We start from the raw sequence: 26,158 nt of genomic DNA, 5'->3' as shown, positions 1-26,158 counted from the left end.
TAAGCAAATGCTTCATGCAGAGCTCCTTCATGGTAAACGAGCCAAAGGTGGGCAGCAGAAACGTTACAAGAACACCCTCAAAGCCTCCCTGGTAAAGTGCGACATCACCACTGACACCTGGGAGACCCTGCCCGAAGACCGCCCGAGGTGGAGAAAGTGCATCCGGGAGGGCGCTGAGCTCTTCGAGTCTCAACGCAAAGAGTGTGAGGAGGTCAGGCGCAGGCAGCGGAAGGAGCGCGCGGCAAACCAGCCCCACCCACCCCTTTCCCTCGACGAATGTCTGTCCCACCTGTAACAGGGTCTGTGGCTCTCGTATTGGACTGTTCAGCCACCAGAGAACTCACTTTGGGAGTGGAAGCAAGTCTTCCTCGATTCCGAGGGACTGCCTATGATGATGATGATAAATGCAAGTCTTGCTTTCAGTTGCTTGAATTCAATGTAGTTGCTGTTACTGTGAGAGCTGCTGACAACATAGCGTGTCACTATTGCAAATCTGGTGGTAGTGGCTCGAAGTGTTCGGTTTTGGCGGGGGGGGGGCGGGGGGCGGGAATGTAGCCTAGTTTGCCGATTTGGTTCTCAAAGAGTTAAAGAGACGCGGTACCTGGGATTTCACTTTTTAATTTGGAGATGACGTGGGTGATGGCTGATGTCATCGTGGCCAACCTTCCCACCCCCGCAGCCAATCCTGGTAGAGCCAGAGGGGGGGAAGATTAAAATGAAGATGTCCAAATTTGGTGCGGGTTGCCCCACCTCCCGAGTGTCAATCAGAAGCATTTGAGCGTCTCTCTCTCTCTCTCTGTCTCTCCCCCCCTGGGAGAGGAGGGGAGGGGAGAGTTGGCGAGCCCGCTGGAAGGTGCATTCCTCTGGGATAGCAGGGGCACAAAGACTCGGGGCGGGGTGGGGGTGGGGGGTGTAGAGAGAGAGGATAGGAGGTAATCGCACATCTGCAAACCACGCCAGTCTCCCCGGGGATAGGGGGGGGGGGGGGGTTGTAAAGCAAGCCCCCCCCCTCCCCTCCTCCTCTGCCTCTAGCTCGCTCTATGGATAACTCACTCTTCGAAGCTTTGCCTCCGGGAGCTGACGGTCCCTCCTTTGCATTCTACATCTCTCTATCCCACAGATTGTATTTGCCGGAGAGAAATATTGCACAGTGGGGCTCTGACGGATTCAACTTTATTGGAAGACATCTGCATGTAGCAGCAAAACGGCCAAGATGCTGGTGTTTCAGTGAAAGAGCAAAAGGGAGCAATTCTTTAAGTGCGAGCAACTCTCTCTCTCTCTCTCTTTCTCTCCTCTTCTTCCGATCAGAGAAGTGAAGATAGAGCAACTGACTGGTTGAGGGGGGGAAATCTGTATGCCCAGTGGACAGACAGAGAAATACTGTGTGTGTGGCTGCTGGTTTTTTTTCTCTCCACTTGACATTGACACGCAGACAGACACACACAACACACACACGCAACACAAACACACACAGAAATAACTATTGTGTGTCTGTCTCTCTCTTGGAAACATAAGCAAATACACAGGACGCGCAAACAATTGCCAGGGCAGACAACGAGAAGGAGAACACAGGCTGCTTTAATGTTTGCCATCCAGGAGAACATATCGAGAGGTGGAATCACCATGAAGGAAGAACCTCTGGTGGCCGGGATGAATCCCGTTAGATCCTGGATGCAGTCGGGCGGGATACTGGACGCCAACACCGCGGCTCAGAGGTGAGTGCGGACCCGGGGCTCGGCTTTATTGTGGAGGGTGTATGTGTGTGTGTGTGTGTGGTATGGTGAGATTGGGGGTTTTGTATGTCTGTTGCCCTCTCCGTGTTACCAGCCCCGGTGACCATCAGCCCCCAACTCTCCCGCTGCCGCTCTGACTTTGCCCCGTGTCTGCGTGTTGTGCTATTTCTCGCTTCTTCTTCTCTTAAGAATCTTTCGCTCAGGTGGAAATTCGACTTGCTGACTTGAGCAAGGTTTTAAGTCCTTGATTTCCCCGTTATTCTCCCCCCACCACCCCCGTTTCACGGGTTGCCTTTTTCTGCTATTTACTTCCTCCTTCGGTCTTTCTCCGTTTCTTTCTCTTGCTCTTTTTCATTCTTTCTCTTTCTGTTTTTCTCTATTTCCCCCTGTCCCTCATTTTGCCTCTTTACTTCTCCCTCTTTCTCTCTCTATTTCTCCCTCTCCCTCATTCTGTCACTCTGTGTCTCCTTATTTCTCTCTCTATTTCTCCCTCTCCCTGTCTCTCTCTCTTTCTGTCTCTATTTCTCCCTCTCCCTCTATCTGTCTCTCTATTTCTCTTCTTCCTCTTTCTACCTCTCTATTTCTCTCTCTCTGTCTGTCTCTATTTCTCCCTCTCTTTCTGTCTCTATTTCTCCCTCTCTCTCTTTCTGTCTCTCTATTTCTCTTCCTCTTTCTACTTCTCTATTTTTCTCCCTCTTTCTGTCTCTATTTCTCCCTCTCCCTCTTTCTGTCTTTCTATTTATCTTCCTCTTTCTACCTCTCTATTTTTCTCCCTCTTTCTGTCTCTATTTCTCCCTCTCCCTGCCTCTAATTCTTCCTGTCCCTTACTGTTATTCTCTGTTTCTTCTCCCCGTTCCTTTCTCCCTCTTTCCGTTTTGAAATCTTTGTTTCTCTTTCTTTCTATCTCTCTTTGATTTTATTTCTTCCTCTCTCTCTCTGTTTTCTCTCTATTTCTTCCTCTCCCTTGTATTTGCATCTGCCTGTCTGTTTTCCCTTCCCTCTTTCCGTTTCTTTCCATCCCTCTATCTTCCCCCCTTGCTCTTTATCTTTCACCTTCTCTATCTTTCCTCCCCATTTCTGTGTGAGATTTTGGAATGGGAGCTCCTTTAGAGCGTGCCTCGGCCACTTTTCCTTTCCCAGACTGTGTTTAGAAAACTTTATCCGTCTCTTTTGCTCTCCGTTCCCCCATCGTTCTCACACCGGGCGGCAAATCACAATTGAATTAAAAATCTATATAACAATCTGATTTGCCAGTTTATATTTCTTATTTCCCTTCCTACTTATCCTTCCCGTCTCACTTTCATCGCATAGACTAATTTATAATCCGTAACAATATAATTTTCCGGTGTAACGTTTCAAACAGAGTTCCTTAGATTATTTCACCTTTTTCCATTTTCCCTAATCTTCCTTTCGCTCTCGCCCTCTCTTTCTCGCACATTTCAGCCCAGACTTGGTCAAATGTCTGATGTCCCCTTAACTTGCAAAACGAAAATTGCAAAGTTGCATTCCCTCTCAGTGATCCGTACGAACAGCTGTTATTTATTTTTTTATATATATTTGAATTTACAAGTAACTTGTGTGCAGCGAGGTTGTATTAACCGGTGCAATTCCTTGCCCCGTCTCCAGCTATTCCGCGACATAACAGCCGGCTGTGTAACTCTGTAACTGACGACAAGATGCTAGTCTCACTTAACACCTCTTTTAATATCATTTCCCGAACTCCTGACATCAAAAGTTCAATGAAGAATGATTTCCCTCCCTCCCACCCCTTCAAAAAAAACCATAAGTAACTGTTAGCAGTGGCTTTCTCTCCTTGTTGTCAGTGTGATTATTTGGTTCCCCTCTCACACAGCCCTCCCTCCCACCCTATGTTTGATTCATTAACTGGCGGCTTGACTTGTGTTCCTGTGCCCGCAGTGGGGTCGGTCTGGCTCGGTCACACTTTGAGAAACAGCCGCCCTCCAACCTCCGCAAATCCAACTTCTTCCACTTCGTCCTGGCCCTCTACGACCGGCAGGGACAGCCCGTGGAGATCGAGCGGACGGCTTTTGTGGATTTTGTGGAAAAGGAAAAAGTGAGTTTTTCACCCCCTTTACATTTTCCTCTCCTTCCCCCCCCCCCCACCCCCTATTTCCAATCCTTTTCTCTTCCTAACCTTTATTCTTTCGTTCTTTTTTCATTCTGCTTTCTTTTTCAATGTTTTTCACTTTCTACCCTTTATTCTTTCGTTCTTTTTTCATTCCTGCTTTTTAAAATCTTTTTCTCTTTCTCTCCTTTATTCTTTCGTTCTTTTTTTCATTCCTGCTTTCTAAAATCCCTTTCTCTTTCTATTATTTATTATTTTTCCCATTCTTACTTTCTATCACTATTCCTCCTTTTACCCTTTCTATCTCTTTCTTTTGTTAATACCATCCCACTATTTCTATCCCTATTTCTCTACCCCCCCCTCCCTATTTTCCATCTATCCTCACCTCCTTAATTTAAATGTTCTCCTCTTTGTATTTTACTCTATCCCTCTTTCTATCCGTCTTTCTCTCTCTCTCTCTTTCTCTCACTCTCGCTCACACTGACAATCCGCAAATCCAACTCATACAGTTGCCTCTGCCCGGCGCCCCCACATTCAGACTATATCTGTGCTTGGAACAGCGGAGAGAATCCTGTTTTTGTGCAATTTTCCTTCCCCCCGCACCATCACCGCCAGTTCGCACCGGGACATCTATCGCAAACATCTCGGTTAGAAAAAAAATTGTGCAAAGTTCAACAGCCACGCTAGTTTCACATATATATATATTTATATTTTAGTTTTTGCAATAACAAAACTTAATGAAATTGCAAAGTTGCATTTCTGCAACACGCGGTCCAACTTGCATTCGATGTGAATTCACGAATTGATCATGTCGATGCTTCCCCACAGGAACAGAACGGGGAGAAAACCAACAATGGGGTTCACTACAGGTTACAGCTCCTCTACAGCAACGGTAAGCGCCGCAGATACACGACACACACACACAAAACTTGCAAAACAAATCTGCGTATTGCCGCCTTTTAGAGCAGGCTTTGGGCGATTCTTTCTGGTTTCTGTGTCGCTTTAGAGGTCAGAATCTGATCTAGATATATAACATAGAATCAGCGAAGTTTACAGCACGGAAGGAGGCCACTTCGGCCCATCGTGTCCGCGCCGGCCGACCAAGAGCTAGCCAGCCAAATCCCACTTTCCAGTTCTAGGTCCGCAACTCTGCAGGTTACGCCACTTCAGGTGCACATCCAAGTGCTTTTTAAAATACATATATTATATAAAACATATTTACTTACAGTTAAACGCATTAGATAAAATAATTCCAAATGCAATTTTCAGATGCAAGTTACGATTTAAGGACACACTGTACCAAACATACAAAATAATATTAATTTCAGTTCAGGAAGAATCCACCCCGAACTAAATGTAAACCTCAGAGATAGCAACTCCGGATTAAGAGTTATTTCCGAATGCTGATGTTTATATTTTATGCCGACAAGTGCTGGTTGGGATCTCCGATGTTGACACACGGGGGTGTTTGTAAATTTTGCTAGAAGCACTCAAATCGCCTTCAACAATGCCGCGATTTGTCGATGGGGAAAACACACAAATATTTCAGTTACGATCAGATTTTTAAAACTCAGAAAAAAACGTATGCACCTAACTTTGCACTGAGCCAACGATTTAAAAAAAATGCATCCATATAAAAACAAGCTTTCTGACGCTGAAGAAAATAAATGTATTGAAGAGATTTGTTTTAAAAGACAATAATTATTTATTTATAATTAAAAATGGGCGTTTCAATCTGAGTTTTAAGGAGGATAAGATTCTGAACTCATATATTTATGTAACTTTTAATCTCGTCTGTCATTTCTTTTATCGATGCAAAGGCTGAATATATTTTTTAACGCGCAAGAGTTGTGAAATTGTAAATATTTTTATGCCAACGTTCGTGTGTGTGTGTGATGTGCTTTGTATTTAATCGGCTGCTACAGAATTAACCTTCCTCGTTAATATGTCCCATATATTCACACACACACACACACACACATATATATGTAATGATCGGGCCGGATCTATTGCCGGGCTCTGCTGAATTAACAAGCGAGTTATATTTCATTGCAAAGACCGCACTGTTCCCTCGCAGTTCGCAATAGTATTGAACTATTTGCAGTATCGCTTACAGTCTGTCCTCTTAAACTGGAGCAGGGAGATTGTACTCTGGGGCGGGAGATGCGACTTGTCTAGCCTGAATCCCCCGCCCCGTTAGAAAGACTTCTTTCTCCCGCCCCCCCCCCAAAAAAAAGTACAAACAGCGGTCGGGGAGAGGAGAACCACAATATATATATATATATCTGATATTGCAGGTTTACTTTGCGGTGTGTGGGGGGGGGGGGGGGCAGGGGAGAGGGAACAGAGAACACGGAAATAGAAGGTGAAACTGCAAGGGTGAGATGTAACGCCAGAGGTATTGGGACAGTGATGGAGAGGAGGAATTGAACGACTTAGAGGAGAGAGGGAGATTTAGAGGGGGGGGGGGAAAGACATTTGAAGGAATTGGGAAAGAGGGCACGAGGAATAAATGCAATGTTAAAACTGCAAATGTGAAATAAGAGAGGACATGTTGGCAATGCACAACACATCTGGCAGCATCTGTAAAGAGAATAGACAGGTTAGTGTTTGTGAATTAGACCTGCTGGGACAATTCTGATCTGGCCTCCAAACATTTCATGGTCTTCCCTGTTTTTTTGGAAACACGCCTTGTGTGATTCTAGGATTTTCTGCTAATCATTACCAAAGAAAATTTCCAGCTAAGTTCCTTCTTTTAAAACATCACAAAGACTTTTTCAACAAAAAAAAACAACCCACACTATCGTGTTATAGTAAGGGATGTGCCTGATTACAAAAAAATTGCAGTCGGAAAATTACTTTTAATTTACTCCTTGTTATTTTTCCCCCCACACGCCTCCCACGCAGGAATCCGAACTGAACAGGATTTATTCGTGCGGCTGATAGATTCAATGACCAAACAGGTAGGGGTTGCACGCCATTGAATGTACAGCAGCAGGCCTGTCTGATTATTCAGCCGGGGTTTACTTGTGCCTTCCAAGTTCTGGCAGCTTTTAAAAAGAAAATGTGCCTTTCGATTCAACTCGTTCTCAAAAGTCAGCGGTGTTTTCTTTTTAAAAAAGGAGGCAGTGTTCTGCAGAGATCTGTTCTGCCGCTCCGTGATTTTCAAATCGAATTAAGATTTTAAAACGAGTTTGGGGGGCAAACTAACCAGTGTGGGCCAGCCTTAACAACACGGTGGGCCTAATTCGATTTGTTATTAATAGCAACAGCGTGATGCATCGGAGTATTGAATTGTCATGCGTTATGTTTACTTTGATGAAAATCAATAGCTGCAAGAGGTTTTGATTCAGCGTCAACACTCACATTCATTTCGGCTTCTGGAGGATTTCCCCCGGCATTGCCTCGTTGCCAAAAAATTGCCTCCTCCCCATGGGTGTATCGTACGCTCATGCACAGCTTTGCCGCAGTGCTGCAGTGAGGTGCTAAATTGCTTGCTGTGAATTCTGAAACTGCGCGACACGCAGGTTGGAATCGATCGATTGCATCGAGGGGGGGGGGGGGATCGTATCTGCCGCAAAATGTTCACGCAACATTGTTCGGTTTCCGTCCGATGAATTTGGTAACCCGGCGCTCAAACGCCAGTGAATCGAGATTTATTTGGCATCGTAATTGTGCCTTGGAGTCACGCAAAAAACAAAAAGGGAGAAATTAATATCGGTACTGTGGGTATTATTTTAATTATTTTCTTTAAGGACAGGTTTAAAAATAGGGCATTTTGAAGTCAGCCAACTATGCATGTGAAGCGTAACACTAGATTATTCCCCCTACCGTTTACAGAATTCCAGAATCATACCATTCAAATATTAAATCCCGATTGAGATGTAAAACACTCCCTGATTTACCTGAAATTTAGTCTTTGTCTTCGTTTGCACTCATCAAAGTGAGAGATGTTCATCATGAGGAAGGGTATACCTTCCAATTCAGCCACTCAGTGTCCGCATCAAACATTCCCGGGGCAGGGACAGCAGGGTTAGGTACAGAGTAAAGCTCCTTCTATGCTGTCGCATCAAACACTCCCAGAGCAAGTACAGCACGGGTTAGATACAGCGTAAAGCTCCCTCTACACTGTCGCATCAAACACTCCCAGAGCAAGTACAGCACGGGTTAGATACAGCGTAAAGCTCCCTCTACACTGTCCCATCAAACGCTCTGAGGGCAGGTACAGCACGGGTTAGATACAGAGTAAAGCTCCTTCTACACTGTCGCATCAAACACTCCCAGAGCAGGTACAGCACGGGTTAGATACAGAGTTAAGCTCCCTCTACACTGTCCCATCAAACTCTCCCAGGGCAGGTACAGCACGGGTTAGATACAGAGTAAAGCTCCTTCTACACTGTCGCATCAAACACTCCCAGAGCAGGTACCGCACGGGTTAGATACAGAGTAAAGCTCCCTCTACACTGTCCCATCAAACACTCCCAGAGCAGGTACAGCACGGGTTAGATACAGAGTAAAGCTCACTCTACACTGTTCCATCACACACTCCCAGAGCAGGTACAGCACGGGTTAGATACAGAGTAAAGCTCCCTCTACACTGTCCCATCAAACACTCCCAGAGCAGGTACAGCACGGGTTAGATACAGAGTAAAGCTCACTCTACACTGTTCCATCACACACTCCCAGAGCAGGTACAGCACGGGTTAGATACAGAGTAACCTCACTCTATACTGTTCCATCAAACGCTCCCAGGGCAGGTACAGCACGGCTTCGATACAGACTAAAACTCCCTCGACACTGTCCCATCAAACACTCCCAGGGCAAGTACAGCACAGGTTAGAAACAGAGTATAAAGCTCCCTCTACACTGCCCCAACGAACATTACATATGATGTACAGCACAGAAACAGCACAGCCATTCAACCCAACCAGTCTATGCCGCCGTTTATGCTGCACTCGAGCCTCCTCCCATCTTTCCTCATCTAACTCTATCAGAATAAACCCTTTTCCCTTACATGCTTAACTAACTTCCCCATTCAATGTATCGATACTATTCGCTTCATCTATGCCCTGTGGTAGCGAATTCTATATTCTCACACTCTCTGGGTAAAGAAGTTTCTTCTAAATTCCCTATTTGATTTCTTGGTGACTATCTTATATTGACGGCCTCTAGTAATGCATTCCACAAGCAGAAGCACTCTCTCTGTATCTACTCTATCAAATACAGAACAAAGGGGCATAACCTTAAAATTAGAGCAAGGCTGTTCAGGGGTGATGTCAGGAAGCACTTCTTCACACAAAGGGTCGTGGAAATCTGGAACTCTCTTCCCCCAAAAATCTGTCTAGGCTGGTGGGGGGGTGGGGGGGGGGGGTGCGGGTGGTGAATTGAAGATTTCAAAATTAGGATTTAATTTTTGTTAGGCAAGGGTATTAAGGGTTACGGAACCGAGGCGGGTAGATGGAGTCGAGATACTGATCAGCCGTGATCTAATTGAACGGTGGAACTGGCTCGGGGGTCTGCATGGATTACTCCTGTTCCTACGTTGTAGCTGAAATGGCAGATGTGCAAGAATGTTGAAATACATGCAAATTGCCTTAAAGTGTAGGGAAGACACGGATATTGAAAGCACATGTAACACTTCATACTGGTTCCGTCCTGTGTCTCGGGATCGCTATCTCGGGGCGGGTTCCGCTATTCCTTTTAATCCCAAAATGCTTGTGGTTGTTTAGAGCATTGTGACTGCAGTCTGCTTCAAAAAAAACCAAACCCACTAGAGCCCTAAAGTGATCACGTTTTGTTTGGCAAGTCTTTCCTGTTTGTAGGTCGAGCAAATTGCGGAATTAGTTCTCAAATAGGCTGCAGTAAAGGGTTTACAAATTTGTTTGCCTATTATTGGTAATCGCCTTTGTAATCCTCACACAGAGCCAAAGTGTCTTGCTTTGACTTGTAATGTGTTAATTAGGAGGAGATTGTATCGTGTTTATAGCACAGAGGCAGCTGAGTAGATCGAGCACTTGAACCCGAAGAGGAATGTCGAGAGATTGCTTCTCACGTCTGTCTCATGAGAAAGTAAGAATTTTTAGCAACAGGAGACCACCATTATCATCGAATCCTAGAATGATATAGCACAGAAGGAGGCCATTCGGCCCATCGTGCCTGTGCTGGCTCTATGGTAGAGCGATCCAATTAGTCCCACTCCGCCCTGCTCTTTCCCCGTAGTCCTGCGATTTTTTTTCCCTTCAAGTATTTACCCAATTTCCTTTTGAAAGTTACTATTGAATCTGCTTCCACTGCCCTTTCAAGCAGTGCATTCCAAATTACAACAACTCGCTTCATCACATTTTTTTTCCCTTCATGTTGCCTCTGATTTTTTTGCCCATCACCTTAAATCTGCGTCCTCTGGTTACCAGCCCTCCTGCCACTGGGAACATTTTCTTCCTATTTACTCTATCAAAACTATCCATCATTTTAAACACCCCTATCATATCTCCTCTTCCCTCCTCTTAGGGCAACAACCCCAGCTTCTCCAGTCAATCCACATAAGCGAAGTCCCTCATCCCCGGTACCATTCTCGTAAATCTCCTCCGCACCCTCTCCAAGGCCTTGACATCCTTCCTATCCCTTTTTGATAGATCAACCCAGCTTCTTACCATATCCCTCAGTCCCTTTCTGCTGCCTCCCAAATCCGTGCCCATCTTTCCCACAAAACCATGTTTGATCAACAACAACAACTTGTATTTGTATAGCGACTTTAACGTCTCACGGCGCTTCACAGAAGTATTATGAGATAAAAAATTTGACACCGAGCTGTGTAAGTAGAAATTAGCGCAGGTGACCAAAAGCTTGGATAAAGAGGTAGGTTTTAAGGAGCGTCTTGAAGGAGGAAAGAGAGGTAGAGAGGCGGAGAGGTTTAGGCAGGGAGTTCCAGAGCTTGGGGCCCAGGCAACAGAAGGCACAGCCACCAATGGTTGAGTGATTATAATCAGGGATGCTCAAGGGGGCAGAATTAGTGGAGCGCAATTGGACTGCTGCCCTTGCCACAGTACTGAAACGGCCCTCATCAAAGTCACAAATGACATCCTATATGACCGTGATTGTGGTGAACTGTCTCTCTTTATCCTCAGCTCATCTGCTGCTGAAACCCTCATCCATGCCTTTGTTCCGTCTAGACTTGACTATTCCAACGCACTCCTGGTCGCCCTCCCATCTTCCACCCTCCATAAACCTTGTGCTGATCCAAAACTCTGTTGCCTGTGTACTAACTGGCACCAAGTCCCATTCACCCATCACCAATGTTTCAGTTGAGCTGGAGTTCCCGCGCAGGCCACTCACCGGCTTTACAATGGCACTAACCACGTATGCGCAATAAATTGAATGGGCCGTACAGCCAGTTAAAAGGCTCGTGCACCCCAAGAAAAATGACAAGGAACATTGCCATCACCCCTGTGCTCGCTGACTTACACTGACTGCCGCTCCGACAACGCCTCCATTTTAAAATCCTCATCCTTGTTTGTAAATCCCTCCATGGCCTCGGAACTCCTACACGGCAGGCGAGTCCCAGGTGGGCAGAGGAAACGTTTCAAGGACACCCTCAAAGCCTCCCTGATAAAATGCCACATCCCCACTGGCACCTGGGAATCCCTGGCCAAAGACCGCCCTAAGTGGAGGAATAGGGCACTGACACCTCGAATCGCGTTGTCGTGAGCGTGCAGAAAACAAGCGCAGGCAGCGAAAGGAGCGTGCGGCAAACCAGACTCCCCACCCACCCGTTCCTTCAACCACTGTCTGTCCCACCTGTGACAGAGACTGGAATTCCCGTATTGGACTGTTCAGTCACCTGAGAACTCACTTTTAGAGTGGAAGCAAGTCTTCCTCGATTTCGAGGGACTGTCTATGAGGGGCGGCATGGGAGCTGCAGAGTCCTGTGCGGCTGTGCAACTTGAAGGGAACATTGCTGTGGAACCCTCCCCAACTCCCAAGATAAGCTCACCACCCTTCCCCAGCCTCCTCCCACATATATGAGAACAAGAGAGTCCCCAATTAATTCCCACCGCCTGCATTAAATTAACTTTCAATTGCCAGTCATCACTTAAGTGCAATTAATATTGACCAGACCATTGTCCTGGCGAGAATCATAGAAATTTAACCCACAGAAGGAGGCCATTCGGCTCATTGTTTTTGTGTTGACCGAAAAAGAGCTACCCAGCCTAATCCCACTTTCCAGTTCTCTGTCTGTAGCCCTGTAGGTTACGGCACTTCAAGTGCACATCCAAGTACTTTTCAAATGCGATGAGGGTTTCTGCCTCTACCACCCTTTCAGGCAGTGAGTTCCAGACCCCCATCACCTTCTACCAATTACATTAAATCTGTGTCCCCTGGTTGTTGACCCCTCTGCTAAGGGAAATAGGTGCAACATCCCCACTTACACCTGGGAATCCCTGGCCAAAGACCACCCTAAGTGGAGGAAATGCATCCGGGAGGGCGGTGAGCACCTCGAGTCTCATCGCCGAGAGCATGCAGAAAACAAGCGCAGGCAGCGGAAAGAGCGTGCGGCAAACCAGTCCCATCCTCCCTTGCCCTCAGTGACTTTCTGTCACCTGCGACAGAGACTGTGGCTCTCGTATTGGACTGTTCAGCCACCTAAGGACTCATTTTAAGAGTGGAAGCAAGTCTTCCTCGATTCTGAGGGACTGCCTATGATGATCTAGGCCCCTCCTAATTTTATACATCTCAATCAAGTCTCCCCTCAGCCTCCTCTGTTCCAAAGAAAACAAACCCAGCCTATCCAATCTTTCCGCATTGTCCAAAATCATGACCCTTTTCCGTGCTGTCTCTAGTTTTCCTGTTGTGTTTTTTTGGCAGCAGATAAAAGTCTGTGGTTTGTGGTTAATGTACAGACTGGGTTTTCCAAAGAGTCAAAAGTTCATGGCATTTAAATGACCTTGAATATCCCGCACATTCTTTGCACATTTGCTGCCTTTGATTTGTCACACTGCTTGTCCGACATCCAGTGTTGGAGGAGTGGATATGACCTCCAGTTAGATTAAAGTCACCGGCCTGGAATTTACGGTCAGCGGCGAAGCGACGGTGATCGCCGCTGACCTCGAAGAAAGTTTCCCCAAAGATCTCGCGATGTCTGTGTGTGCGTAAACTGGAGCTTTCTCGACGTTAATTTGATTGTAGCGCTGTCAGAAGGGGATCCCTAGCGTTCGGCAGCAGTGATGTCATCAAGCTAGCTCAGCAGCCAATCACATTGAAGAATTCTCACAGGCAGCAAACTAGGAAATAAAAAGCAGCTTTTGTCATTCACTTTTAAAATATTTTATAGACAGTGAAATAAAGGTTAGGGCATATACATGGGGTAAAGGTATAAGCTGAAATATCGTAAATAAACTTGAAAAAAAAAACAATTTTAAAATTATTTTAATAATCTAATAATTTTGATCACAATGGAGAAATTTAACATTCAGCAAATATAAAATTAGTTTTTCAGAGCCAGAATGTTTATTCAGCTGGCAGTGCACCATTCAAAATCCAGTTACACCTGATTGAACAAGGCTTAGCTTTTTATGGTGTATTTACCAGTGATATTAGAGTTGGAAAAGGGGAAGTTTTTGTCAATTCCAGTGATTTGAATTGATTGCCGGCTCTGGGGAGCCCCACAGCGCCACCTGTGGCGGAGCAGGGATTGACTGACCGCAACTTAAGGATTTCCGCGTTTACCTGCGCATGCGCTAAATCCTGAGTTACGGTCATTTTCAGAGGGGTAATGACGGCGAGCACTGACAGTTCCGCCATCATTACCACTGCAAAATCCGGGCAAGTGCCTTTGGCCGGTGCCACAAAGTCCGTTCCCTAGCTACCGATTCTGTCCTCGGCATAGGCACGGTGGGCCAAATGGCCTACTTCTGTGCTGTATGATACAATGATCAGATCGAAATCCCACCTTCTAGACAAATTTTGATCCATTGCTGTTTATAGGATCATGCTGTGTGCAAACTGTCTTGTCTCATAATCAGAGTGACTGAACTTCAAAAGTACGTCAATGGATGTAAAGCGCTTTGGGGCGTCTTGAGGATGTGAAAGGCATTACATCAATGCAAGTACCTTTTTTTCTCACCATATAACAAAACTCTTTCTCCTGAGAGATATCTGGGAATTTTTTTCCCCACATTGAAGGGGATATGTGGGATAGACTTGCAGTGAAGCAGTTGGACATTGTGTCAATCAACTCACTCATGGCGGAGCTGGCTAAACAGGTGACCAAAAACTTGGTCAAAGAGGTAGATTTTAGGGAGCGTCTTAATGGAGGAAAGAGAGAAAGAAGGACTTGGATTTATATAGCGCTTTTTGTGACCACCGGACATCTCAAAACACTTTACAGCCAATGAAGTACTTTTGGAGTGTAGTCACTGTTGTAATGCAGCAGCCAATTTGCACACCGCAAGCTCACAAACAGCAATGTGATAATGACCAGATAATTTTTTTAAAAAATGTTGATCGAGCGACAAATATTGGCCAGGATAGCAGGGATAACTCCCCTGCTCATCTTTGAAATAGTGCCATGGGACCTTTTACATCCACTTGAGAGAGCAGACTGGGCCTCGGTTTAATGTCTCATCCGAAAGACGGCACCTCCGACAGTGCAGCACTCCAGTGTCAAACTAGACTTATGTGCTCAAGTTCCTGGAGCGGGACTTGAACCCACAACCTCCTGACTCAGAGGTGATAGTGCTACTCACTGAGCCACGGCTGACACTGAGGAGAGGTTGAGGGAGGAAATCCCAGGGCTTAGGGCCCAGGCAGTTGAAGGCTCGGCCACCAATGGATGGAGCGAAGGAAATGTACAAGATTCCAGAATTATAGGAGCACAGAGATCTGGAGAGCTGGAGGAGGTTAAAGAGATAGGGACAGGCGAGGCCATGGAGGAGAATTTTAAAATGGAGCCGTTGCTGGACCAGGACTGGACTCTTAGTCTTTCTGTCAGTCTCTGTCTCTCTCTGTAGCAAAGACAATATTCTTTGGCCACCGCCCAGTGATATTGGAAATCCATAAGTAAAGGCTTTCAACAGACACGTTAAAAACAAATCCTTTCTGCAAGTGAGACCAGGCTTCCTTCCATTCCCACACACGTGCTTTCTATATCCTGTACGATCGGATCCATCTGGGAATGTGCTGTTTATTCTGTTATTAATCTCCCATCCGGCTTTGGCCTGGAAAGTAGACAGAATCATACAATCATAAAGGTTTATGACACAGAAGGAAGCCATTCATCAAAACATAAAAACATAGAAAATAGGTGCAGGAGTAGGCCATTCGGCCCTTCGAGCCTGCACCACCATTCAATAAGATCATGGCTGATCATTCACCTCAGTACCCCTTTCCTGCTTTCCCTCCATACCCCATTGATCCCTTTAGCCGTAAGGGCCATACCTAACTCTCTTTTGAATATATCTAACGAACTGGCCTCAACAACTTTCTGTGGTAGAGAATTCCACAGGTTCACCATTCTCTGAGTGAAGAAGTTTCTCCTCATCTCAGTCCTAAATGGCTTACCCCTTATCCTTAGACTGTGACCCCCTGGTTCCGGACTTCCCCAACATCGGGAACATTCTTCCTGCATCTAACCTGTCCAATCCCGTCAGAATTGTATATGTTTCTATGAGATCCCCTCTCATTCTTCTAAATTCCAGTGAATATAAGCCTAGTTGATCCTGTCTTTCTTCATATGTCAGTCCTGCTATCCCGGGAATCAGTCTGGTGAACCTTTGCTGCACTCCCTCAACAGCAAGAATGTCCTTCCTCAGTTTAGGAGACCAAAACTGAACACAATATTCAAGGTGTGGTCTCACCAAGGCCCTGTACAACTGCAGCAAGACCTCCCTGCCCCTATACTCAAATCCTTTCGCTATGAAGGCCAACATGCCATTTGCTTTCTTCACCGCCTGCTGCACCTGCATGCCAACCTTCAATGACTGATGTACCATGACACCCAGGTCTCATTGCACCTTCCCTTTTCCTAATCTGTCACCATTCAGATAATATTCTGCCTTCCTGTTTTTGCCACCACTGTGCCAAAAAAGAGCTATCCAGACAAATCCCACAGCTCGGTCCGTAGCCCTGTAGGTTACGGCACTTCAAGTGCATATCCAAGTACTTTTTAAATGTGGTGAGGGTTTCTGCCTCTACCACCCTTTCAGGAAGTGAGTTCCAGACCCCCACGGCCCTCCGGGTGGAAATTTTGCTTTTATTTTTTATTCGTTCTGGGATATGGGCATTGCTGGCAAGGCCGGCATTTATTGCCCATCCCTAATTACCCTCGAGAAGGTGGTGATGAGCTGCCTTCTTGAACCACTGCAGTCCGTGTGGTGAAGGTACTCCCACTGTGCTATTAGGGAGGGAGTTCCAGGATTTTGACCCAGCGACGATGAAGGAACTTCCAATATATTTTGAAGTCAGGATGGTGTGTGACTTGGAGGGGAATGTGGAGGTGGTGGTGTTCCCATGAGCCTGCTGCCCTTGTCCTTCTAGGTGGTAGAGGTCGCGGGTTTGGGAGGTGCTGCCGAAGAAGCCTTGGCGAGTTGCTGCAGTGCATCTTGTAGATGGTACACACTGCAGGCACGGTGCGCAGGTGGTAGAGGGAGTGAATGTTTAAGGCGGTGGATGGGGTGCCAATCAAGCGGGCTGCTTTGACCTGGATGGTGTCGAGCTTCTTGAGTGTTGTTGGAGCTGCACTCATCCAGGCAAGTGGAGAGTATTCCATCACACTCCTGACTTGTGCCTTGTGGTTGGTGGAAAAGCTTTGTACCAATTATTTTAAATCTGTGCCCCTTGGTTATTGACCTCTCTGCTAAAGGTAAATAGGTCCTTTCTATCCACTCTATGTAGACCCCTCATAATTTTATACACCTCAATTAAGTCTCGCCTCAGCCTCCTTGTCTCCTAAGATACTTGCCTGACATATGGACCGGGAATGTGCTGTGCTCACTGCTCTCAGGGGGTCGGTATTTGGAGTGCTGCATTGACCCATAGTGCTAATGAGCTCTAGTGGGAGGGAAAACAGCAGTCTGCTTTCTAGCTCCTGTTCATAAACCTGAGACTCCCACTGCAAATAAATCTTGTTCAATAAACAGATTCAACCGCTCTCTCTCTCTCGCAGTATCTTAGGGCTGTCGGACCAGGATTTAAATTTATATACCTCAGGGCGCCCTCATAGAAATTTATAGTGTGGAAGGAGGCCATTTCGGCCAATCGTGTCCGCACCGGCCGACCAAGGGCTATCCAACCCAATCTCACTTTCCAGCTCTAGGTCCGTAGCCCTGTAAGTTACAGCACTTCAAATGCACATCCAAGTGCTTTTTAAATGTGGTGAGGGTTCCTGTCTCTACCACCCTTTCAGGCAGTGAGTTCCAGACCCCACCACCCTCTGGGTGTAGTCACTGATATAACACAGCAAATGTGGCAGGCATATTCCGCACAGCAAGCTCCCATAAACAGCAATGTGATAGTGACCAGGTACATTGTCTTTGGCGGTGTTGGTTGAGGGATAAATATTGAACAGGGCACCGAGGAGAATTCGACTGCTCATCTTCGAAATAGTGCCCTGGAATATTTTATGTCCACCTAAGAGAGCCTCAGTTTAAGGTCTCATCTGAAAGAGGGCACTTATGGCAGTGCCGCACTCCCTCATTACTGCACCGTGAAATGTCAGCTTCTCGATTGTTTTTGTGCTTAAGTCTCTTGCATGGGATTTGAGCCCACAACCTCCGTGACTCAGGCGAAAGTGCTTCCGTCTGAGCTATGGCTGACTCCCAACAGCTGCAAGTATTTGACCGTGATCGGGAGCTGAAACCTCTACAGGTGGCACTAAAGTAACTAGCCACCAGGGAACAGTCAAAAAACCTTCCGGTACTGACTGTTCCACCCAATAGAAAAGCACTGTGGGATTTGCTTCTGTCTCCACACCTCACCACCAATGTTCTCTGGGTGTAATCGCCTCTTTGTTCTGCATGGCCTGTTCCTTTTAGCGCGAAGTGCTTTTAAATTTCCGCGCATGCGCGGTGTTTGATGTAGAAAAGCTGGTGAACGAGAACTTTCCCATTACTGTGCAGAGAGGGAGCACAAAAAATTGAGGCTGACACTCCCAGTGCAATACTGAGGGAGAGCTGCACTGTTGGAGGTGCTTCTTTCGGACGAGACGTTAAACCGAGGCTCCGTCTGCTCTCTCAGGTGGATGTAAAAGATTCCACGGCACTATTTCGAAGAAGAGCAGGGGAGTTATCCCCTGGTGTCCTGGCCAATATTTATCCCTCAATCAGCATAAACCAAAAAGCAGATGATCTGGTCATTATCACAGTGCTGTTTGTGCGCAAATTGGCTGCCGCATTTCCCACATTACAACAGTGACTACACGACAAAAGTACTTCATTGGCTGTAAAGTGCTTTGAGACGTCTGGTAGTCATGAAAGACGCTATATAAATCCAAGTCTTTTTTTTCTTTTACCCCACTCCCTGGCCCAACTTTAGAAACATTTTTCCAAATGATCGATTGACAGACACAAGCGCCCTCAAACTAAGGAGCTCAAGAGAGGAGCTGGAAAATGGCACAGAGAGAGAAAGAGAGCTTGACAGAGTGTGCAGCTGGGCCGACTGGTTGCAAGTGAAGTTCAGTGGAGGCTGTGCAAGATGCTGCCAATATTGGACGAAGAAATGGGAGGCTCCCACCCTTGAGAGGTGGGATGAAACTTGCCAAGGGTAACTTTAAAGAGTGTTGAGGGGATGGTATTTGATTTGTCATTCAGCACGTTTAAACAGTGTGAGTTGGCAAAGAAGGCAAATGGTATGTTGTCCTTCATTGCAAGGGGGTTGGAGTATGAGTAAGTAACTTTGGCAGAAATAATAGAAAAGCAAATTATAATTTAAATGGAGAAACATTGCAAAGTGCTGCAGTACAGAGGAACCTGGGGGGTCCTTGTGCATGAAACACAAAAAGTTAGTATGCAGGTACAACAAGTAATCAGGAAGGCAAATGGAATGTTGGCTTTTATTGCAAGGGGATAGAATATAAAAGCAGAGAAGTCTTGCTACAATTGTACAGGATATTGGTGAGGCCACACCTGGAGTACTGCGTACAGTTTTGGTCTCCGTATTTAAAGAAGGATATACTTGCATTGGAAGCTGTTCAGAGAAGGTTCACTAGGTTGATTCCGGAGATGAGGGGTTGATTTATGAGGATAGGTTGAGTTGGTTGGGCCTATACACATTGGAATTCAGAAGAATGAGAGGTGATCTTATTGAAATTGATAAGATAATGAGGGGGCTCGACAAGGTGGATGCAGAGAGGATATTTCTACTCATCAGGGAAATTAAAATTAGGGGACATAGACTTAGTATAAGGGGCCACCCATTTAAAACTGAGATGAGGAGGAATTTCTTCTCTCAGAGGGTTGTAAATCTATGGAATTCTCTGCCCCAGAGAGCTGTAGAGGCTGGGTCATTGAATATATTTAAGGCGGAGATAGACAGGTTTTTGAACGATTAGGGAGTAAATGGTTATGGGGAGCAGGCAGGGAAGTGGAGCTGAGTCCACGATCAGATCAGCCATGATCTTATTGAATGGTGGAGCAGGCTCGAGGAGCCAAATGGCCTACTCCTGCTCCTATTTCTTATGTTCTTATGAAGACTTAATACAATTGCACAGGGCCTTGGTGAGGCCACACCTGGAGTACTGTACCAGTTTTGGTCCCTTATCTAAGGAAGGATAGATATACTTGCCTTGGAGGTGGTGCAACAAAGGTTCACTGGATTGATTCCTGGGATGAGAGGCCTGTCCTCTGAGGAGAGATTGTGTAGAATGGGCCTATACTCTCTGGAGTTTAGAAGGATGAGAGGTGATTTCCTTGAAACATACAAGATTCTGAAAAGGATTGACAGGATAGATGCAGAAAGGTTGTTTCCCCTGGCTGAAGTTTCTAGAACTAGAGGGCACAGTCCCAAGATAAGGGGTTGGCCATTTAAGACAGAGATGAGGAGGAATTTCTTCACTCAGAGGGTTGTGAATCTTTGGAACTCTCTGCCACAGAAGGCTGTGATTGCTGAGTCTCTGAATATATTCAAGGCTGAGATCGATAGATTTTTGGAGCCTCGGGCAATCAGGGGATATAGGAATTGGGTGGGAAAGTGGAGTTGAGGTCGATGATCAGCCTGATCTTATTGAATGGCGGAGCAGGCTCGAGGGGCCATATGGCCTACTCCTGTTCCTAATTCTTATGTCTTATGTCTTAATACACAAAGTGATCAGATTGCTGGCTTATATTTCCAAATCTTAACTTGCACCCAGTCCCGTTCACCCATCACGCCTGTGCCCTCTGACCTACATTGGCTTTCGGCCCAGCAATGATTCAATTTTGAAAGTCTCATCCTTATGTTCAAATCTATACCTGACATCGCTCCCCTTCCCTATCTCTGTTACCTCCTCCAGCCCCACAACCCCAGCAGATCTCTGCGCTCCTCCAATTCTGGCCTCTTGCGCAACCCCGATTTTGTTCACCTCCACCATAGGCTGCCTGGACCCTAAGCTCTGGAATTCCCTCCCTAAACCTCTCCGCCTCTCTCGCTCCTCTCTTTCCTCCTTTAAGACCTTACAACTTAACTCCGATTCAGCTTTTGGTTATCTGCCCTAATATCTCCTTATGTGGCTCGGTGTCAGACTTTGTCTGATAACGCACCTGTGAAGCGCCTTGGGACATTTTACAACGTTAAAGGCGCTATATAAATGCAAGTTGTTGCTGAATCAGTTGAGTTGACAGACTAGAAAGTTGGAGTACTGTGTGCTGTTCTGTTCTGTGTGAAACCTTGGGTGCGGTAGCATAGTGGCTATATCACTGGACTGGTGACCAGATGCCTGGATTAATGATCCTGTGCCATAAGTTCAAATCCCACCAGGGCAGCTGGGGAATTTAAATTCAGTTCATTAAATAAATTGGGAATCAAAAGCTACTATCAGTAATGGTGACCGTGCAACTACTGGATTGTCATAAAAACCCATCTGGTTCACTACTGCCCCTTTGGGGAAAGAAATATGCCGCCCTTACCTGGTTTGGCCTATACGTGACTCCAGACCCACAGCAATGTGGTTGACTCTTAACTGCCCTCTGAAATGGCCCAGCAAATCACTCAGTTGTATAAGGCAGCTCACCACCACCTTCTCGAGGGCAATTAGGCAATTAGGGAATTGGGCAATAAATGCCGGCGACTCACACATCCCATGAATGAATAAATTAAGTAAGAACTGTGCAAGGGACAGTGCAGAGGCTGACCTGCTGGGAGCAACGACTAGATAAGCTAGTAACTCCTCAGAACAAAAGAGATGTCTATAGAGTGCACCTTGCAGAGAGATACATGAAATAGCAGGATCAATCTAGAGCATTACTTTCAGATACTCTTAGAGCTCACACTCGCACACTGCCGCCCAATCACCCCTTGCTGGAAAGTGCGCGCCTGCGAACTTCAGGCTGAACGGGACAGGAATGCGATGCCTCCCTTGGTCAAATAGCCACGCTGCCTCGATTGACCGATGAAGAACGGTCAACGCTCGGATGAAGGAGGTGAGGGAATCCCGGGTGCCAGGGCAGCAGAACAAGAGGGTACAGGTTCCGAGCTGTGAAGGAACAGGTCGAGGACAGATTTCTCCGCACAGAGAGTGATCAACAGCTGGACTGGGCTAGCAGGAAGAGTGCCTGAATGAGGCAGGGACATACGTCGTGAAGGGTAGATGTTACTCTGGAAGGATGAGCTGACGGGCTGAGGGGCTTCACTTCATAGACTCAGAAAATACAGCACAGAAGAAGGCCATTCGGCCCATCGTACTGGTACTACCTCTTCAACTAGAGCTTCCTACTCCAATCCTGTAGCAGCCTGCATTACCAGTCTGTGCCGTGTTAGGCTTTCTCAGATGGGGGCAGCAATGCTGGGAGTGCCACACTTGGCCTCAGTACCTCTGCGTTAGGCACAGGAAGAAGAAAACGACATCAGCCCACACTCCCCTTTAGCAACTGCCGTCCAATCACCCCACGCTGGAAAGTGAGCACCTGCGGATTTCAGGCTGAATGGAACAGGAACGCGATGCCTCCCTTGGTCCAATAGCCGCGCTGCCTCGATTGACCAATGAAGAACGGTCAGTGCTCGGCTGAAGGAAGGGGAGGGGTGGGGGTCCCGGTTGTGGGATCGAGAAGGAGAAGGCACAAAAAGAGCAGGTTCGAGGGTGGGTCCGATGTAGGATTGTGGTGGAGATGCATCTCTCTCAGTCCATGCATCCGTCTCCAGGCGGTATCTGTGCGAGATAGAGAGATGCAGAGAGAGCAGACACCAGCGACCTAGCACTGACAGTTTATTATGTAGATGGATTCTGCTCTTGCTGCTGCACACAACGCTAGATTCTGGCAATGAAGAAACCATTTTTCTTCATAAACTGAGTGTCATTGTCTGTGTTCGGGCCTAATAGCTTCAATCCAGTGCTAAAGAACACATTATAAACTCATGGATTTGTGTATCTGCAGCATTATATATTCATTGCTCATTACGTGTCCTTTCAATTTTTCTTTCTATCGCTTTCCCTTTCTTATTTCTGCCTTGCTCGTGTCCGTTCCTTTCCTTTCTGTTCCTCACGTCCAGTGCCGACACACAAGCTGTGCCGTGCATTAGTATTGCTCCAATGCACCACATGATCATTGCTTTTCTTTCTATCTGTGTTGGAAGAATATAGTGAGAGAAAGCGGCTGGGGAGGAAACAGAAAGGGGAGAAAGTCTTGCATTTATATAGCGCCTTTCACGACGTTCCAAACCGCCTTACAGCCCAATGAAGTTCTTTTTGAAGTGCAGTCACTGTGGTAATGTAGGGAACGCGGCAGCCAATTTGCACACAGCAAGCTCCCACCAACAGCAATGTGATAATGACCAGATAATCTGTTTTAGTGATGGTGATTGAAGGATAAATATTGGCCAGGACACCGGAGGGAACTCCCCTGCTCCTCTTCGAAATAGTGCCATAGGATCTTTTACATCCACCTGAGAGAGCAGATAGGGCCTCGGTTTAACATCTCATCCGAGAGACGGCACCTCTGACAGTGCAGCTCTCCCTCAGCACTGCAGTGGCACTTGAACCCACACGTTTCCGACTCAAAGGCGAGGGCTCTACCCACTGTGCCACAGCTGACATGTGAAAGAGAGAGTGAACATAGGCAGGTACTTCCATAGGAATCAGCAACACCAACAACAACGTCCATTCATGTAGCGCCTTACATAAGAATATAATAACATGAGAAATAGGAGCAGGAGTAGGTCATTTGGCCCCTCGAGCCTACTCCACCATTCAATAAGACCATGGCTGATCTGATCATGGACTCAGCTCCACTTCCCTGCCCGCTCCCCATAACCCTTTACTCCCTTGTCGCTCAAATATCTGTCTATCTCCGCCTTAAATATATTCAATGACCCAGCCTCCACAGCTCTCTGGGGCAGAGAATTCCACAGATTTACAAGCCTCTGAGAGAAGAAATTTCTCCTCATCTCAGTTTTAAATGGGCGGCCCCTTATCCTGAGACCATGTCCCCCTAGTTTTAGTTTTCCCTATGAGTGGAAACATCCTTTCTGCATCCACCTTGTCAAGCCCCCTCATTATATTATAGGACTATGTCCCCTAGATTTCATAGAATCATACAATGATACAGCACAGAAGGAGACCATTCGGCCCATCGTGCTGTGCCAGCTCTTCGGACGAGCGATCCAATCAGTCTCACTCCGCCCTGCTCTATCCCCCTGGCCCTACAAATCATTTCCCTTCATGTATTTATCAAATTCTTTCTTGAATGTTACGATTGAATCTGCTTCTACCGTCCGTTCAGGCTTAACGTAGTAAAACATTCCCAAGGTGCTTCACAGGACCGATTATCAAAAATAAATTTGACACCGAGCCACATAAAGCGATATCAGGGCAGCTAGCAAAAAGCTTACTCAGAGAAATAAGCGAGTTGCTGCAAGTGCATCTTGTAGATGGTACACACTGCAGCCACGGTGCGCCGGTGGTGGAGGGAGTGAATGTTTAAAGTGGTGGATGGCGTGCCGATCGAGCGGCTGCTTTGTCCTGGATGGTGTCGAGCTTCTTGAGTGTTGTTGGAGCTGCACTCATCCGGGCAAGTGGAGAGTATTCCATCACACTCCTGACTTGTGCCTTGTAGATGGTGCAAATGCATCGTACCAATTACTTTAAATCTATGCTGAAAGGAGCACCTTAAAGGAGAGAGAGGCCCGAGAGGCCCGAGAGGTTTAGGGAGGGCATTCCAGAGCTCGGGGCCTCGGCAGCTGAAGGCACGGCCGCCAATGGCGGAGCGAAGAAAATCGGGGATGCGCGAGAGGCCAGAAAGGGAGGAATGCAGAGATCTCGGAGAGTTTGAGGGCTGGAGGAGGTTACAGAGATAGAGGGGCGGGGAGCAGAAAGGCAATGGAAGGATTTGAAAACTGACGTGGTGAGCAAGAGAGAGTGTGGACAGAGAGACAGACAAACATGTACAATATAAATACATATTCAGCTGATTAACACGAAAAACAAAAACTTTGAAGGCAGTGCAGGAACAGGGAGAGCTGGGGATTCAGATACACCGAACTTTGAAGGTGACAGGACAAATTAATAAAGATTTCCAGATTGGCAGGCAGTGACTAGTGGGGTACCGCAGGGATCAGTGCTGGGACCCCAGCTATTTACAATGTACATTAATGATTTGGACAAAGGAATTAAATGTAATATCTCCAAGTTTGCAGATGACACTAAGCTGGGTGACAGTGTGAGCTGTGAGGAGGACGCTAAGAGGCTGCAGGGTGACTTGAACAGGTTAGGTGAGTGGCAGTATAATGTGGATAAATGTGAAGTTATCCTCTTTGGGAGCAAATACGCGAAGACAGAATATTATCTGAATGGCGGCAGATTAGGAAAAGGTGAGGTGCAACGAGATCTGGGTGTCATGGTTCATCAGTTTTTGAAAATTGGCTTACAGGAACAGCAGGCGGTGAAGAAGGCAAATGGTATGTTCATAGCGAGGGGATTTGAGTATAGGAGCAGGGAGGTGTTGCTACAGTTGTACAGGGCCTTGGTGAGGCCACACCTTGAATATTGTGTACAGTTTTGGTCTCCTAATCTGAGGAAGGACATTCTTGCTATTGAGGGAGTGCAGCAAAGGTTCACCAGACTGATTCCCGGGATGGCAGGACTGACATATGAAGAAAGACTGGATCGACTGGGCTTATATTCACTGGAATTTAGAAGAATGAGAGGGGATCTCATAGAAGCATATAAAATTCTGACGGGTTTAGACAGGTTAGATGCAGGAAGAATGTTCGCGTCCCGGCGCCGAAATTGGCTTCCATCCCCTGCAGCAGCGCCGGGCGAAAACACCGGCATCGGCAGGATGCGCGGCTCAGGCGGCCGGCCCGGGGGCGACCATTAAAGGCGAGGCGGCGGAGGTAAGTAAAAGAAAGACTTACCTTTATTTTCGCCGTGTTTCTCCGCTTTCTCTGTGGGGTCCTTTCCACGATCTCTCAGCCCGGCGCTCTGCTTGAGTGTCGGGCTGATCGCAAGGATTCCCCGCTCCCTCGGTGGTCCGGATAGCTGATTCTTTAATTGTGGAGCCTGCAGTGGTAGCCTTCCCCTTTAAGGGAGGGAAGGGCCCCTCGAACACGGCAGTGCTGCACAGCCCAGTGTGCAGCGCTGCTGGAGTTTATGCCCTATTAACGTGCGCTAAAGCGAATTTCTTGAGAGGGGCGAAACCATAGCGATAAAGTTCCCGCCTCTCAAAAGTTACTGCCCCCCAAACGGGACCATAACCAATTTCTCCCCCATTGTGTCCAGTTCTGGTCACCACATTTTAGGACAGATACCGTGGCCTTGGAGAGGATGGAGAGGACATTTACTAGAATGGTACCATGGATGAGGGACTTAAGTTATGTGGAGGGACTGGAGAAGTTGGGGATGTTCTCCTTAGGCTAGAGAAGGATAAGAGGAGATTTGATAGAGTGTTCAAAAAATACGAAGGGTTTTTCTAGAGTAAATAAGGAGAAACAGTTTCCACTGGCTGGAGGGTCAGTAACCAGAGGACACAGATTTAAGATAAGTGGCAAAAGAGCCAGAGAGAGAGATGAGGAGATGAATTATTTTACGCAGCGAGTTGTTGTGATCTGGAACGCACCTCCTGAAAAGGTGGTGGAAACATAGAAACATGGAAAATAGGTGCAGGAGTAGGCCATTCGGCCCTTCGAACCTGCACCACCATTCAATATGATCACGGCTGAT

At 46.8% G+C, this 26,158-nt stretch overlaps 1 protein-coding gene across 3 annotated transcripts in view; it reads left to right on the top strand.

Annotated features, from left to right (window-relative positions):
• Positions 1-1,088: 1,088 nt before the first annotated feature.
• Positions 1,089-26,158, top strand: part of LOC139229547 (transcription factor COE3-like) — a 729,200-nt gene continuing 704,130 nt past the window's right edge. For 2 of the 3 annotated variants that reach the window (XM_070861097.1, XM_070861096.1), the window contains exons 1-4: positions 1,089-1,715; positions 3,651-3,807; positions 4,648-4,711; positions 6,727-6,782. In XM_070861097.1, coding sequence (XP_070717198.1) covers positions 1,582-1,715; positions 3,651-3,807; positions 4,648-4,711; positions 6,727-6,782 — 411 coding nt within the window. In that variant the 5' untranslated portion in view covers positions 1,089-1,581. The remainder of the gene's footprint in view (positions 1,716-3,650; positions 3,808-4,647; positions 4,712-6,726; positions 6,783-26,158) is intronic. The other variant, XM_070861098.1, reaches the window with a different exon arrangement.

The sequence above is a fragment of the Pristiophorus japonicus genome, chromosome 2, assembly GCF_044704955.1.
Source record: "Pristiophorus japonicus isolate sPriJap1 chromosome 2, sPriJap1.hap1, whole genome shotgun sequence".
Taxonomy (NCBI): Eukaryota; Metazoa; Chordata; class Chondrichthyes; family Pristiophoridae; genus Pristiophorus; species Pristiophorus japonicus.
Note: the sequence above shows the minus strand (reverse complement) of the source record. Positions and strands in the feature narration are given on the sequence as shown.